The 17,721-nt window shown below is 41.4% G+C and overlaps 1 protein-coding gene across 1 annotated transcript in view; it reads right to left on the bottom strand.

Annotated features, from left to right (window-relative positions):
* The window catches only part of IMPG1 (interphotoreceptor matrix proteoglycan 1), a 91,781-nt gene that overhangs the window by 18,409 nt on the left and 55,651 nt on the right, over nucleotides 1-17,721 (bottom strand). Inside the window, 2 exon segments of the mRNA XM_019729700.3 lie at nucleotides 12,600-12,819; nucleotides 15,557-16,085. Coding sequence (XP_019585259.3) covers nucleotides 12,600-12,819; nucleotides 15,557-16,085 — 749 coding nt within the window.

Here is a 17,721-nt window from a genome sequence, read left to right as displayed (position 1 = left end):
CACCAACTCCAGTTCCTTTCCCCCCACTCCTCCTTCACTTGACCACATCCTTGGGGCTGTGTATTGATTGCTTTTCTGCCCTATTCTTTATTATTTCATTGTCATTCTTTATCATCTCATCATCCCCTTTCCTTGTGCTGTCTCAACACTCATGTGTTGCCCAGGAAGTGAACCATCTCCTTTGACTGGGCAGGTTCCAGCTCAGTTGGCCTGTAACTCTGGCTTCACCTGGGCTGCCTTGAGCTGAGTGCCTTTTAGGTCTTTTGGGACATTTTTTTTTTTTTCCCCATTTCAATACGATGAAACCTAATGTTCACTAGATGGCGCTCAATAGCAAAAGAAGTAGGAATAGAGTCAGAGGATGAAATTTAAGAGCTCGAACTGATTTCTGTCTCCTTAAAAATCACCGTGCGGTGCATTGGTGAAGGAAAGCGAGGTCTGGAAGGAATTAGCGCGGTGGCAGAAGCACCTCCAGGGGACCGTTGATAGAGCCATTATTACTGCGTGATTACCGCGGCAGATCGGGCCTGGCTGGTCGGGGGGAATATGCTGTAACTCCTGGATCTTTTCCCGTTTCAAAAAGGCAGAGCTAGGGCTCTGGAGTTCTGTGGCAGGCGGACCCGCTGCCCCTAGTGCCCAGCGTGATGAAGCCTCATGCCAGAATGGACCTAATAGATTTCCCAGGAGTCAGAGCAAGGTGCACCTGCCAAGCGCACCTGCCTACTACGGGAGGTGTGTGTGTGGGGGGGGGGGGGGGAGAGCAGCCGCCTCGCCCTCCCCTCGCCCACTTACAGCCAAGGCTTTTCGGCCCCAGTTTTGTCGGTGGGGAGAAGGGGAATGGTCATTCCTTTGCCCTGGGCATCAGAGAATGACCAACCAACACATCCCAATCAATGGTCGTCTTCAGCTCTCAGGGCACAGGGCCTTACTTAGCCCTCCATACTTTTAGGGGCTCACCAACAGATTTTAAATGCTTTAAAGTCAGAAGAAAAAATAATAATCCAAACTGGATTATATTAGTCTCTATGCCAACATAGTCATAAAATATAATTTTTAATATTTTTATTAGTTAATATATTAATGAAGGCAAATGAGCCTAGAGCCCAGGGTATCCTAAGGTGGCCCTGGTAGTCTGTTTCCTTCTCAAGGTGTCAATATCACTTTAATACAGTGCTTGGGGCTAAGTGCTTAGTAATTTGAATAAATATGGCCCTCTACTGAGGGTTCATCTGAGATGTGCTGCAGAGACCTTGCCTTCCACAGAGGCCCATTGGGCTTGTTTTCCCAAATCCTGAGAACATTCTGAGCTTTGGCTGCACCTGCAGAGGGGGTGAACCAGCTCATCCCTGCTGTCAAAGCTGAAGCTTCCAGGAAAGCGCCCTATGAAGGAAGGACTAGTTCCCAGAAATTGTCAGTGGCCTTGGCAATGTAGGTTAGCATCTTTAGGTCTCATTTTCCCTTTCTATAAAATGGGGTCTTTAAACCACTTGATCACTAATGTCCCTCCAGCTCAAATATAAATCTCCCATTTGAGGTGTTATACCAACGCGAACAGCAGGAGAGTTAGCTGGACATGCTGGCACACACCTCCAGAACTGTCGATGCCATACAGCGATTAAAAGAACTTTAAAAAAAAATCTATATTTAAGTTAATGTTTCATTGTTTTATGTTATTTATTATTGGCCAAAATGTTTTGTGTATGGCTTATTGCTGAAGGGTAGGATTAGAGTGAGAATAATTATTCAATGATAAATAGCACATGGCATACATGGCACCATGCATATGGTTGGAGTTAATACACATTTGTGGAATTGAATAAGTTATGAATGGGAGTTCTTTCCGGTTTAAAGGGGCATGCAATGTGCGAAAATTTGGGTTTCATTTCAATTTCATTGTTAAGAACCACCACCACAAACTGTTTACAGTAGGCTCTTGGTAACTCTTTCTTACATGAGTGGGTGTGTGAATGATCATACACATCTTGCCCTGGATGGGAGGCGGAAGAATTATCTCTGCTCTCAGTCATTATTTGTATCTGCCAAACTGAGGTGTTTGGGTGCATTAGTGTTAGGGCCTGAGTGTCCCAGGATAAGCCATTGGAGGGAGAACTCCGAAAGAAAGGGCTGTGGGGGTGGCCCTGCAGCTGGATGGAGGCCCCAGTTTGTGTTAAAGGGTTGGAGGAAGGGCCCTAGCAACGTCTTAATGAGACAGGTTAGTGGGCATGTTGATAGGCAGACAGGAAAGTCCTTGGTAACAAACAAAGACAGCCATGTCCTGAAACTTCAGGTTCTGAAACAACTCCTTCACTCCAGGACAAAATGTAACAGTGCCTTGAGGTTAATAAATTATCTCATAAATCCCTTTTGGCCTGACAAACGGAGCAGGTCTGATAGGTAGGAATGGGTTATTTTGCTAATACCTTCAGGATGGGCTAACAGAACAAACCTGGTAGATGAATTCCATTAGAAGGTGCCAGCTCCCTTTCCCCAATCAGGCAAGGGAAGGTATAAAAGTAAGAGCTTTTGCCTCAGTCAGGGGGCACACCATTTGGGAACCCCCTCCCGCTCGGGAGCTGCATTTCTTTGCTTTTTAATAAACTATCCTCTTTTACAACTCCTCGCCTCTCCTTGGTCAGTGCTTCCATTCTTTGGTTTTGCGAGACATGATCCAGGCTCTCACTTACTCACGGGAAAAATCCCCTACATCATTAAGAAAGCTCCATAAGGTGGTTCTGATGTGGGATGACAAGTTGAAACTCTGGAGAGTGGTGAAAGGTATCTGGCAGTACAACTGGTATTGGGGTTCCCTACTGGAAATAGGCATTAACAGTAGATTCCCTAATGGTGGCCCAGGAGCCGCAGGGCAGCAGCATTGTAACCCAGGAGACAGGGCCAGACATAGGAGACTGGGGGGAGGGCAAAGGAGATGGGGCTTCTCAGGGAGGAGAATTCCTGTGACTGCCCCCAGCTGGGACAGGGCACTCCTAGTAGAGCTAACTGTACCCACAAAGGGGACGTTTGAAAGTTTAGGACTTGTTTCTAAGAGAGAACATTGTTTTTGTTTGTTTGTTTTTTCCCATTCTAAGAAAATGACAAAATATTATGGGAAAACTTACTTGCTGAACTGTAGAACAGAACAATTAATTTAGGATTAATTAAACTGAAATGTGTTGTCACTTTTTCTAAATAGATTAAATAGCCTCTGTATATACCCAGTGGGAGGGTTGATACGACTCCCTTTTATGAAAAGGGAGCAGGTAGAATGGAAGGAAGCACAGAAAACTGCCTCTGAATTCCAGCTACAGCACTTGGTGACTGTGTGGCCGGTAAGACCGAAGTTACTCACGCTTCTCTGAAATAGTTTCTCCAACTGTGTAATGGGTGGATTAATAATATCTACTTTTCGTAGTTATTTATTAAGATTGAAAATAGTGTCAATTAATAGCAGCTCTTACTGTGTTTATTGTCATTATTGTGATAAGTGATATCTAGCACCTTTTCAGAGCTGGTGACTAAATTGGGAGTCTTACAAATTATGCAACTTTCCAGAGAAAATGATTGATTCACATTCTGGCTGGAAGAATCCTGGATACCAGACTGTAATTAATTTCAGTGTTTACCATTTACCAGCCTTCAAGTCTGCCCTTTTTTTGTTGTTGTTTTTTGAAGTCTGCCCATTTTTGAGGAGGCTTCTTAGGAATTTAAGGAGAGAATAAGTTAGAATAAGTGGTTTTGCATATTTGAAATCTTCAACCTACACAGCTAACTGGAATAAAAGCCCTACATACTTCTGAAGAATTTTCATCGCCGCCTAAAGGAAGGACCGCTCTAGTTGCCGGGGATGCTGGCAGAATACTGAGTGAGCCATGATTTATTGGGTTTTTCAGTTGATAAATCACAGATAGTTCTAACATTGGTTTGTACTTTTTATATCACAGATTCATTTATTCAGGGAGTTTTCAAAAGGTGAATAGCAAACCACACACAGTAATAACAGTGTGTCATTTCTCCTTCATATCTGTACCTCTGCAGATGTTATTTGGTCTAACTGATCGCTGACCCTCTTTTAGAGGACCCGTCCAGCAATTCAGATGCTGATCTGAATGTGGAATGTCACTCACCTAGAAATCTCATGAGAAGTTTTAAATTCTCTCTTCTTCTCATTAGTCCAAAAGTAGTAATGGAATACTATTTCCTCCTACCAGCATTACTACCACAAACTACTTTTCCACCCTGACATTAGGCCAAAAGAAAAAAATGAAAAAGACTTGATTGGATTTCGTTTTGAATTTTGCAAATGGAACTAAATAATTGGTCTGTCTAGGCATTACCTATAAATAAAATAAAACTGGGGCATAGAAAATAAATGCTAAATCCTCTGACCAAGACTGTCTTAAGTCCCCCCTCAGCTTGACCAAGCTTTACACAGCCTTCTTCCTGACTCTAGGCCCCTGACCTCCCTTGTCTTAGAGGAGTTAGTTTAGAAACCTTGTAATTGTAAATTCATTCTGTGCCCGTTTTGTGATATAAATCTCTTTAAAGCTTGGTGACAGTGTTACAACTCAGAACTGTCTTTCTCCAGGATCTGGGAGCCAATCCTTTGAAATGTAACCATCAAGGAAAAGAGCACCTCCCCCTCGCTTTCAATCTCAGGGAGGGTAGAAGCCTTGCTCCAAGTTGTAAGACAGGAGGTAGACAGGGGATATTGACTTTCTCATTTTCCATTTCATCCCAATCTCATTGAAATCTGGCCTGGGCGATTGCCACTCCACTAGATTACTTTTGCAAAGGGTTCTAATGACCTCCGAACCATCAACTTAAATGACCTCCATCCACTGCTTACTCACAGCTGCTGAAATTGCTGACCTGTCTCTCCTGTACTTTCCCTGGCTCCTGCAACATCTTCTCCTGGCAATCCTTCTCTTTCCCCATTAAGTGTTAGAATCTCTCAGGGTTCCGTTCCCAGTTGTCTTTTTCTCCTACCCTACACATTGCCCTGGGCCATTTTGATTTTTTTTAACCTGTTCTCTGGTTTAAATTTGTATAGTGGAAATGTATACTTTCCCAAATGTGTACTGTCAGCACCGGCCTTGTCCATGGCCTTGACGCCTACTTCATAGGCTAGAGGTCTATTCAGCTAATACCCATTTCATTAAAACTGGTTTGCCCAAAAACATTTTGACGTATTTTTATGTTCTTGAGTTAGCTTATTAATTTTTGTTTTATTTTTTGTATTAAAATTTTTTAAACGAATTAATCTATGTACCCTTTGTAACTATTTATGTATTTTCACTAAGTATTTTCTATAACATATAAACTATATGTCATTTTTATAATCTTGAGAATACTTAAAGGACTGGTTAGTATTAAGTTGGAAGACGTTTTGAGTTTTACAAAATTTTATTACAGTTGAACTTTAAAAGACAGTAAGTTACAAAAAAAAAAAAAAAAGGAAAGAAAAGATAGGAAAAAATAGAACACCCAAGTAGATGCAGATAGATTGGACAGGGGCTCTTCGACAACCTGGCTTTACATGAACTGGCTCAACATAGCTTTCCCTTCCTTCCAAGCTGCGCTCCCTTCGCTCCCTACTTACTATCCCTTCCAGAAATGTCTGCATCCTCCTCCTGCCCTTTCTGGAATAGCTTCTCCCCACCCTTCCCTGACCCAGCCCACCACCATCATATACCAAGGTATCATACACTCAGTATTGCCACCTATCTAGGAAGCCTGCCATGACATCCCCTCACCTTTGTAGGATTAATTTCTCTGTCCTCTGTGCTTCGTAACATTTTATATCCTGATGATTGTATTCAGCAGACTCTATTGTAGCTTTTTGTTTATGTGTCTATTTCTCTTGGAGGGCAGGCGGGCCCTGTCTAGCTCCTGGAGGGCAGGGATGGGCTTGATTCCCCTTTGGATCCTGTGCCTAAAGTATTTCCTTTACTGGTGGCAGATAATCCCTAAGTGCTTACTGAATGTGTGAATGAACAGAGACCCAAATCATGATTACATTATTATTTACTTGTCTAACTTTTCTATAACAGCAAAGATAAGGGCCAGTGGAAGTTGGAGGCTTGGGCCTCTTTGTCGGTTTAAGAAAAATCATCCATCATTTGGAAGGGAGAAAAGCTGACCATATGACTTTCGATGTCACGCTAGAGCAGTAACAGTCCCCTTAGTAAACAGAGATCACCTGTGGGCCAACCGTACAGCCCACCCGTCTGTACTTTTACAGCTGGCAAGCTAAGTATGGTTTTTTAGGTCTTTAAATGTTTATATAAGCGCCTTCATAATGTCCTCGATTTTACCTTTTGTCTCACAGAGCCTAAGCTATGTACTATCTGGCTCTTTAAGAAATACTTTGCTGAGCCCTAGGAGGCAGTAACTTTGTTTGACTTATCGTTTACTATTGATTATGGCATTGTACAACTCTGTAAAGGTAGAAGTTGTAGTATAGAAAATGGGTAAGATACAATGATTGTATTTTTTATTTTGTATTTAGCTTACTCTTATTTTATCATTCTTCTTTGTTCTCTGGCTACATAATTTTCCTGTTTCCATATCCTCTTTAAACCAGATTTGTCATTTTAACAATTCTCTTATCAATTACTTAAATAAAAATTTGACACATTCTCACTATCCATTGGTATAATAATTATGTTTTTCACATTTTGAGGGTTATTCTTTGATAAGGGTTGGGGGAGGAAGTGGTGGGTAGGGACAGCAGCTACCAGGCTGGAGAGACACCCTCCAGTGTTGCATAGCCCTAGTTCTAATCTCTTTTCTCCCAAGAAGGTGGGACATGTTAACACACCCAGGAACTCAGTTTTGCTTTACGTTGTCATCCTGGTTGGGAAACGGTTAAAATTATAGAATGCTTTCTTTGTTTTCCAAGGATAGATTTTTGAGATTCTCTCCCATATACCAAGTATTTGACATACAGTATTTCTAGCAGCTACCCCTTTTTTCTCTAAAGATTTCCCCTTTCCCTCTCAAGGAGCGTTTCCTCAACTGATTGGACTCATGCTAATGAGTTCAAGCAAATAGTGGCAAGATCAAACCTGAATTAGAGAGGTTTCTTTTATTTGCTGATATAACCTTCTGGTATTACTTGTGGTTTTGATTATCAGTGCCCCAGTTATCTTACTACATGCTGGGAGATGGGCATTGCAGTGCATCAGTCCAAGCCTTAGATGCTAGAAAAGATCATGCCAACAATAGAGCCAGGGGCTTCATAAACTGGAATTTGAGTCCTTGCTCTCCAGAAACCTGAATTATCTCCATTTTGGGGTCAGGGACCTGAGAAGCAGCACAATAAGTTGGTTGCACTGGTTGGTTGTACAAGGAGGACATTTTAATCAGCTCAACTGTCAATCACCATGACAGCTTACACTCAAGTATACCCCCAAAAGGAGAAAATCTGGATCATTCAGTCAAGCTGAAAATCTAGAAGCAAATAGCTGTCATACTTTTTTTTTTAAAAAAAGGAAAGAAAACTATCTGCATATTTTCCCTTAATTTGTTTTAAATCTAGACATCTATTTCTTCTACTAGAATGGTGCAAAAGTAATTGCGGTTTAAAAGATTAAAAATAATTGCAAAAACCACAATTACCTTTTGCACCAACCTGATATTATGTAATCAAAATATCAATTTTGTACATATTTCCCCAAACTAAAGTTGTACAGGAGAACTGATGCTAGAAACACTTTACTGTAACTGTACAGGTTTTTATAGAAGAGCATTTTAAAATTCAGTTTCAAGAAGTCTTATAAGATATGCAGATTCGTAGAAGTGAGATGGTAATTAACACTGTTCAGAAGCATGGATATGTTTTGAGTTTTGGGACTATCTCCACCCTGGTTTGGGGACCGGGAAGAGGAGCTGTGAATAATGTGAGTCTGTCTGAGTGGGTCCGTAACCACCCTTTCTCTTGGGTAGCCACGTCTTTCTGCTGAGCAGCCACCACCCTCCAATGGTAGCTCAGACTGCTGTCACCACCTCCTGTGTGGCTAATGTCCTGCCTTTCCAGCTCTGGTGCCAACAAAAGATTCTCTTCTTGACCAAGTTCTCCTCAGCCTCCACTGAAATTTTCAATTCATCTTCTACTTTTGGACTTCTGTGTTGTCTCTTGATTGTACAGGTTTAGCAAGAATCCTGCTAAGTTGGTTTTGTTAGAATCCCGCATCCTCCATATCTGATCACTCTCAATATCTGAGCAGGTTCCTCATCCTCCACTAACTCCCAGGTGATGTCTAATCATCCTGCCCTGCCTTTAGCAAGAATCCTTTTAGGTCAGTTTAACCACCTAAACCCACCTCTGATGTTTCCTCTTAGTACTTTTCCACCCACAGCCCCCTTCCCTGCTGCTTAGCTGTAGATCCCCACTCGCCCATGCTGTATTACTCTCTCTCCCTCACCCCAAGGTCCCATTGCAGTGGTCCCTGCACCCATCAAGATGGTCCCCCTTGAATGAAATCTTCCTTGCTGTCTTTAACAAGTGGCATTGAATAATGGTTTTTTTAATAGTCTGGTTGTCTTTGTGGCTGCGGCAGCCTGCTCAGGCCTCGCCACGCCAAATACCACTGACCGTCTCACTGCCCGAGACCAGCTCAGAGGGACTAGAATTCTCTATTTTAATCTCTAGCCCGACATTCTCTCTTCTGTTCAGGCACCAGGCCTCAAGGAAATAGAATTTAAAGGAAAAAAATCAGAGCTTTCCTCATTATGGGATCTTGCCTTAGTGATTCCCAGACTCACAAGAATTTGCAACCAATTGTAGCATATCAGAAAATGCTCACTAAGTCTTTTTGAATGAACAAGGCATAGCTTTGATCGCAGCATCATTCTACGGTGTCCCTCTTTGTCCACATTGGAAGATCCTTTGGGAAGGGGTTGACTTCCATGCTTTAACATGTTATTCAGTGGTGGATGACTGCTTATTTTTTGTATTAAGCATGTAGAAGTTGGTAAAGGCTGAATCATCAAGCACTTGCTGGTTACAAGTGGGTGAATCTACCCTTTGCCTTTGGTGAAATAACTAAACCAGGATCCCTAGTTGTGAGTTAGGAAGCCCCCTCTACTTCTTCCCTTTCCCTCCCCGCTTGCTCATTATACCCCCCTGCCTCCCTTTATCCACCCTGTTGATTGGGGGCAGCATGGTGTAGTGGCTTCTCACTCTACATAGGAACCCTTTGGGATATTGGATTTATTTAGATTTACATAGAGAACTTCATAAAGTTCATTGCTGTTTATTTTTAACTTTTATAAAATCCATATTTGGCTTTCTAATTCTGCTGTCCTCAAGCCTTTGGTTCAGGCATGATTCATGTCCTAGCTGGCTCACTACAGTCATTTCTTGGCAGACCTCTCCTAATCATTCATTCACTCATTCATTCCTCTATGCATTGTCAGTGTATTAAAAATTCAGATTTTCTCACTCTCCAAGTATCTGATAAGAAAGAGTAAATGTGGGGACAAAGCCAGGAGTGCAGTTTCCAGGCTCTTGGCTTCACATGGAAAGGTGCTGGCTCAGGTGGTAAATGGCCATCAACTGTGAATAGCTGTGGATAGTTGGCCGTCAGCTGTAACCAGTGAGCCATTGGTCACTAATATAACTGTCGTGGCTACGCTAGCAGCAAATGGGGGCTAGCAAGAAGATGGTGGCTGAGCTAGCAATAGCAGATTGTAGAGAGGTGGATGTTGCCAGTGAGAATATAGTGGTATGACTCCCCTATCTATGGCTCTGTGGGTGTTCCTTTTTGGTCTCACCATGTCCTGCGTTCTTATGTGAGAAGCAGGAGCTGAGACCCCGCATGCCACCCTGCATGACAGTAAGGTAATTTCTCAGGTTGTCTGGCAACTCTGGCTTTACCGTATTAACCCACCATTAAAAGATGATTGGGCATCCTACTCCACAGTACACTAGGTAGCCAGGGGCACCTCTTGGGTTTCTTAGCATAAATTTGGCTCCAGCAAAGAGTAAGGCTGATGTTAGCACCATCTCTTTCCTACTGCCATTGGCTTCCTAGAGAAAAGCTACACAGCTGAACTCTCACAAGAAGTCAATGAAAATAATTTCAGTTCCAATCTCCACAGAAATACCTTGTCACAATGCTTTATATTGTTCTCACTGGTACCCTATGCAGGTCACAAATTATTCGCCAAGTTAATAATGACCATGTTGCAATATTAACTAAACATTTACTAGTCAACTACAATATGTTGAATGTTATGTTAAGTGTTGTCAATACAGTCCCTCCTCATCCGCGGGTTCTGCATTTGTGGATTCAACCAATCTTGGACCAAAAACATTCAAAAGAAAAGTTACATTTTTGCTGATGTGTAACCTGTACCTAGGCCTACAATGGTTGTGTCTGTACTGAACCTGTACAGACTTTTTTCTTGTAATTATTTCCTAAAAAGTACAGAATAACAACAATTTATATAACATTTACATTGTATTAGGTATTATAAGAATTTTAGAGATAATTTAAAGTACACAGGAGGATGTGCAAGGTTATATGCAAATACTATGCTGCCATTTTACATTAGGGACTTGAGCATCTTCGGATTTTGTTATCCTCGGGTTGGGGGTGGGATCCTAGAACCAATACCCTGTGGATACGGAGGGAGGAATCTGTTATTTTAGTTAATCCTCACACCTGTTACTATCTCTATTTTCCAGTTGTGGTTAATTGAGTGCTGACTTTTAGCACACAGGTTTCACATTCCGGACTATGACCCTCCAAGGTCAATGCTATTCTATTTTTTCCCACATCACCGTGCTCCCTTACGCATCCCCAGAAATGCACTACCAGCTCCCTGGCCTCTTTCTAAGGCCCTCCTTAAGTGGCACCTGCATTGAGAGGCCTGTCCCCGAGCAGCACACCTGACTTCTCCCCTGCCTCAACTTGCTCCCTAAATTGACTTCCTCATGTTGTTGGATGGGTCTCTCAGTAAACTGAGCTCCTTGAGGGAGTGAGGAAGGGAGTGGATTGGGCCCTCGCCTCCATTATGCTTTCCACTTCTCCCTGTACACATCCTGTTTTCTCAATCAACTAAAGAATTGGTCTACTGAGTTCAACTGGCAAGGACTGCTTCCCCCACCCCCCTTCTCAGTCTGAGGAAGTTTTCAGGGGAAGATAGTATCTTACTAGCATTTAGGAGGTCTTTGATTTCTTCAAGGAGCCCAGAGGGCTTTTGCACCCCCCATCCCAACCCCTTTAGAACTAAATATTCCTAGGCTCAGTGCCTCAGGCCCGCTCTCATTTTAATGATCATATTTACCAGGTAGGAGGCAATTTCCTTAAAGTTGCTAAAAGTTCTGCTCTGTCAAAGATAAGTGTCTCCCAACTGAGTCTTTTTGTTTGGATTTTGCCCTAGGCCTCTCCCTCTGCCTTCTTTGTTAGTCCACAGAAAGCCAGAGAGGATGTTAAAAGATTCACTTCACTAATTCATAGCGAATTAGGAAGCTTTGTTTTCAGCCTGACTGGATGATTGCATTGGCAGTAGATTTGGAACCTTGGCCACTTGCACTCCAGGGAATTAAAAATAAATAAATAAATAAAAATCCTTGAATTGGTTAGAAAACAGAATTTTTAAAATAATGGTGGGAACAGCTCCCAATTTGGGCACAGCTGGTTGCAATGGTAATCCATTATGCTTTATTATTTGAACAAATGCTCACTTTCTATTGTGTAGCTTTGGGCTGAGCCCCCATATCTTTTGAGAGTTTTCTTCACATCTAACTCTTCTTTGTTTTAATCTGCACACGGAAGCTGATCTATAGTACATAAATGGGAAGGGACATTATCTTCTTTCTTTGGTAAACTGGCTTTTCTCCAAGTTTGAATTTTGGTCTAATGATTATTTTTCCTTCCTCAGGATGCTGTTTCATGCGGAACTTTGTTATAAAGAGGTGATGCTCATAGTTCACTGTGACTGGCAGGTTTCTAAGGTAGGAACCCCCCAGGTTGTTGCAGTTCAGAGAAGGTGCTTTTGACTTCCAGCACAATGTTAATTAGTTTGGCTGTGGGCTATATTTAAAAAAGAATCTCTTAAGCACTGCAAAAGTTTTGCTCTCAGGGGAAATTAAAGCTCTCAGATGGTGAGGCAAGAGGTGTGCTTGTTCTTTGCTTTTCGTTGTAGGAAACCTAGCTTTAACCTGAATGTGTTAGTACCCTACCTTTTGAATAAGGTGATCCATAGCTTCCAAAAGGTTATTTTATCAAGTGTGATTTTAATTTGATTTTCTTTTTTAAATTAAATTTATTGGGGTGACAATGGTTAGTAGAATTACATAGATTTCAGGTGTACAATTCTGTATTACATCATCTATATATCACATTGTGTGTTCACCACCCAGAGTCAGTTCTCCTTATCACCATATGTTTGACCCCGTTTACTCTCTTCTACCACACCCCCTCCCCTTTACCCTCTGGTAACCACTAGACTATTGTCTGTGTTTATGAGTTTCTTTGATTTTAATTTGATTTTCATGACCTCAAGTTGAGCTGCAAGCTTAAGCCAACCAACCAACCAACCAACCAACAAACCCCGAAACTCTGGCAAATTTATGGTTTGAATTCTTTTACCTGGTGCAATGTTGAGAGAGTAGCTGTCTATTTCCAGATCAAGTTGTTGAGCTGCAGCAGAACGAAAATCCTCCAAGACCCGGTGCACAGCCTTAGTGAGGTTGTAGGGCACTGACTTAGCAAACCTCATTTTGCTATTCACGATCACACTTCCATTTCTGAAGTTAAGTATTTCAAGTTGCTTAAATCCTGTAAGATTGGATCGTAAATATGGAACCAGCTGCAAAATAAAACATGGTTTACTTTTAACTGTGTTCTAAGCACTCAGCTGTCGCTAATTCCATTTATACTCACTTTTCATTATCTGAGGTATAAATTCCAGTGCCTTTTTATTTATTTATTTATTTGTGTATTTGGATTTAATGTGAGATGAGAACACCATTATTTAATGATCTGTTTGCAGTGATTACATCCCCCTATTTCCATATTTCTATTTGTGTATTGAGATGGATGGGCAGTGGTTATCTTCATGATAAATTGTGAGAAGAGAGGATTCAAAAAATCCAGTCCAATGCTATCAGCAAAGCAGCAATGCCAGTTTCAGTTTTTGTTTTTAAATCCAAGTAAATAAAAACATGTTCCAAAGTGAGCCCAGGAGCCGACTGAGCCCTCTGCCTGTGTAATTGGAAATCTGTTTGGAAGTAACTAATTTGAAATGACCTACTAAAATAAACAACAGCTTAAACATCAGCTTGTCTGTTTATGCAGGCAATGTTTCACAGTCAACACAAAAGCAGTGGTATGGAAAGAGCAGGGAACTGGCAGTCAGTCCTGGAACTGTCCCTAAGCACCGTATCGTTTCCCCAAAAATAAGACCTACCTGGACAATCAGCTCTAATGTGTCTTTTGGAGCAAAAGTTAATATAAGACCCGGTCTTATTTTACTATAATATGAGACCGGGTCTTACAATAATATAGTATAATATAATATAATAATACAATATAAGACCGAGTCTTATATTAATGTTTGCTCCAAAAGACACGTTAGAGCTGATTGTCCAGCTAGATCTTATTTTCGGGGAAAAACGGTAGCTGTGTGACCTTTACTGACCTCCTTAACCACTGTGTTGTACCTCAGTGCCCTTATCTGAACTGTGAGGGACAAGAAAAAGTGGTTCCCTAAGGACCTTTTCCGAACTACAGTTTAATCTGAAAAGTATGCCCCACGGCACTGGGCTTCAGGTTACCACACCTGCCTCTTTTGAGCCATAGCCATCCTTGAGATCACTTTTCAGAAATGTTTAAAAATCAGCAATGTCCGCCTTGTTCCTGGCCCTGAAAGTGAGCCCATCGTTCATGAACTGACGAGCCTAGGAAGCACTCAAATGCAAGCTGCAATCTCCCAGGCTTGGCCCAGACCTGCTTTATCTTTTTCCCTCTCCCCGCCTTTCCAGAATTTTGACTCTGATCTCGACCCACATTCTGGTCCTGCCTCCCGCCCTCAAGATTATTGTGAAAATAAAGTGAAATTTTTTACAAAGTGTAGAACTTCTTTTTTCCAATCTGTTCTCTGCTGATTTCTCCTACTTACTTTGGGCTCATTCTTTGTGTCTTAGCATTGCTTTGGACTTTGATGGGAATTCCCTGTCTTCACCTACGGTGCAGACAACTAGCTGCTCCCTTTTTCCAAATTCATTCTCCTCTTTTTCACAGGAAGCCGACTGCCTAGCTAGAGACCACGTTTCCCAGCCTCCCTTGTAGCAAGGTGTGGCCAGGTGACTAGTTCTCACCAATGGAATATGAGTGTAAGAGATGTGGGCAACTTTGGTGTGACTTGCATAGGAAATTACTTGCTCTGGGCTTTCTGTCTTTCCCCTTCTTACTACTGAAAGCAGGATGTACCAGTGACCTAGCTTTGACTGTGTGAATGAAGAAACACCCTTGGGGTTGGCAGAGTTACTGATGGAAGGAACATGGATCCCTGATGACACTGTAGAGCAGATCTGTCTGACTCACTAAGTGACAGACAAATAAAGTTGTATCTTATTTAAGTTACTATATTCTTAATCTCTTCATTATGGTAGCTTAGCATGTATTCTAATTACACACATGGCCTAGGTGCAGTGGGTCTCTGTTTCCTGAAATTGTCTCAATTATCTACTCTCCTCATTGTGGGTGGTGGGGGTGTTAGATTGCACAAAGGCTTCCTTTAAAGTTCACTTGAAGTATTAGTTTTTATATAGTTTTAATTTGCATAATGATTTAACTTATATGAAGCTTACAAATATTTTTCCTGTTATTTTCAGAAGTTCTGCAACCTTTATGATTCTCATATTGGCCCTGACTGTGTAGAGTTCCCACATGATTCAGCATTTCTTATTGGATATGGATTTCTTATCGTACATGTAGAAACAAAACAAACCTGTGAGTTTTGGGGGTGTTTTATAATCAAAGACATACTATCATGATAATCTTCTCACTTTCTTTGTTAGAGATAAGGAATAATAAGCCATTTAGACATTTTTTAGTTTTACAAGAATGTAAGAGGAACTGAAAAAAGAATCTTTACACTTGAGCTTTTGGCCTCATCTGTGCTGGACCTTTCTAGCTTTGAGCCCTTTCATCAGATGGCTGGAAAACAGCTTATGGCATTATAACTTAGGAACAGTCTGCTCATATTACTTTTAAATCCTAAGTTCAGTACTCAAGGGGCTATATATTATTCCTGGGAAAACTAAACTTGGAAGAACTGGTCTTGGATGAAAAGACCATAAGAATAAGTTTGTTCCCACTAGGCTGGGCAGCGATGTCTGCCTCGTATGTCCACCACAGAACTTACTTGCCTATTGGACCTGAATCCATCTCAACACTCTAGCTGAATGCCTTCAGCAACAGCCATCTCAGAGGCTTGTCTCTTCCAACCTGAATTGCTCAAGGAAGCCAGTGATTATATTATAAAGTAATAACAAAAAAAGAAGAGACACGCAGAGAATTAATTGTAAGCAGTGCCCACTCACCAGCTGTGTGAATCGGTGTTCCAGAGCTTGGTACTCCAGAGAGCTCTTGTTGAACAGGTCATTGGAGAAGGGCATGTTAGCAACACGCAGACTGAAGAACACCACCAGCTCGTGGCCCTTGGTGGCAATGGTCCTAGAGCTAGTGGTGATATACTGTAAAGCTGGGACAGGAGTGGTATTCTCCAAGAAGTGGTCTGGGATGGAAGCATATTCTCTGAACCCTGGTACCTCAAAGGAGGTGGGAATGTTAGATAGATCCCTTCCATCTAAGTCTCTGACTATATCTTGGCTGCTTGTACTCAACCTGCTGTCTTCTGAAGATGCAGACAAATGTGACATTTCCAGAGCTGACTGGCTGATGGCAGAATAATCATTGGTGGGGCTGGTTAGACCTGGGATTAGTACAGTCTGGTCAATGGACATTATGTTTGTGGCACTTTGATCAGTCAGAGAGAAGATGCTTGATGCAGTGAAGAAAGGTGAAGTTTCTGACAGGGTGTTCGAGGCTCTAGCAGGTGGAGATAAAGAACTGTCCGTGGAGAAAGCTCCTGAGACCAATTCATTACGTCCAAGCATTCCCCCAAAGAATAGAAAGAGAAAAAAATCCAAAGTTAAACTTAACTTAAAAAAAAGTAACATTTACATTGATTATTTTAATGTCATATTTTAAAAACAAGAAGTTTGTACCGAAAGAGCAGGCAGACCTGTGTCCAAACCGGAGACAGAAGGTAGACACTGTACCCATTTTATTCAGTCCCAAAACTTCCAGATATGTGAAACTAAAAGATTACAGTTTACCTAGAATTTCTGGAATTACTGCCCAGCCAGACATAGCACATCTAGGTACCAGTTGGTAAAACCTGACTAGGTCATCAGGTGGTGCCAAACCACTGATGGCATTGGAATAGATTTGGGTCTCGTATTCCCACCTAGAACTCCCAGCCAGCTAGCTATACGGTTTTGGCCCAGAAATTTTATTCACCTTCCAATCATGCATGCCTGCAATTTTTTTTTTTTGCAATTGGATTTTTAAATTTTTTTGGAATCCCAGTTACTATATTTTGGTAGTTTTACTAATTAAAATTTAAATCGTGCCTTTCCAAAACTGGATAATCTGACTGAATAACTTGTCAATTTGCAAAATGGTATTGAGAGAATAAAGATGAGGGTTGCCTATATAACTTGAACTTTACATTGACCATACAACTTGCTAAATATTTGATAATGTTTAAAAGTCTTATCCCTTACAGGGTTATACTTTCACAATTTCTATCACCATTTGGCATTGCTTTCTTGGATAAGTACACAATGAACTATTGAAGTCCATTCTCATTTTGATGCAAAATTAAAATCAATAAGCATTTAAGAAAGTGGTTATATGAAACTATCAGATAAAGAGATTGGTGTGTTATTAAAATATTCCTATAAAACTAAATATAGAGCCAGTGACAATATCTAAGGCATTAGAAAGCTCAAAACAGGGTGCTTCCTGTGATTGCTTCAGTGGCATTTTGGCAAATATATGGGAAAGCTGTACTGAAATCTAAATGCTAAGCATGATGAATGAACTGTCTGGATGCAGATATAATCTTTGGACTCTCAGTCAGCTAATTTACTAGAGTGCAATCACCCAAACTGAAATTCCAAGTGATAAACAGCTCTGAAAGGTGGAATCATATTAGTTTTATTAGTTTCTTAGTTTCTGCCTGTTGGTGAATAGTACCCGGATTTCAGAGAAGCACCCTTTTTCTCTCACCTGGGGAGGATGCCGAGGTGTGTCTACCCATAATTCCTTCAACTGTCAGAAATGATATTTCCTAACATCCAAGATCTCTCTGGATATATACTTGTAGTTTTATTCAAATCTCCATTGCCATGGCCTGAATGTTTGTATCATCCCCAAATTCATATGTTGAAACTCTAATCCATTGGGACAGTATCTGGAGGTGGAGTCTTTGGGAGGTAATTAGGTCATAAGGGTGGAGCTCTCATTAGTGGGATTAGTGCCTTTATAAGAAGAAACAAGAGAGGTGATCTCTCCTCTTCCTTTCCTACCCCTCCCCTCATCTCCCCTTCTCTCTCTCTCTTTCATCCTTCCTTCCTCCCTCCCTCCCTCCCTCCCTCCCCCCCTCTTTCTCCCCCCCCCATGTGAGGGTACAGCAAGA

The sequence above is a fragment of the Rhinolophus sinicus genome, chromosome 2 (assembly GCF_057876585.1).
Source record: "Rhinolophus sinicus isolate RSI-liver-muscle chromosome 2, RSI-T2T, whole genome shotgun sequence".
In the NCBI taxonomy this organism is placed as follows: Eukaryota; Metazoa; Chordata; class Mammalia; order Chiroptera; family Rhinolophidae; genus Rhinolophus; species Rhinolophus sinicus.
Note: the sequence above shows the minus strand (reverse complement) of the source record. Positions and strands in the feature narration are given on the sequence as shown.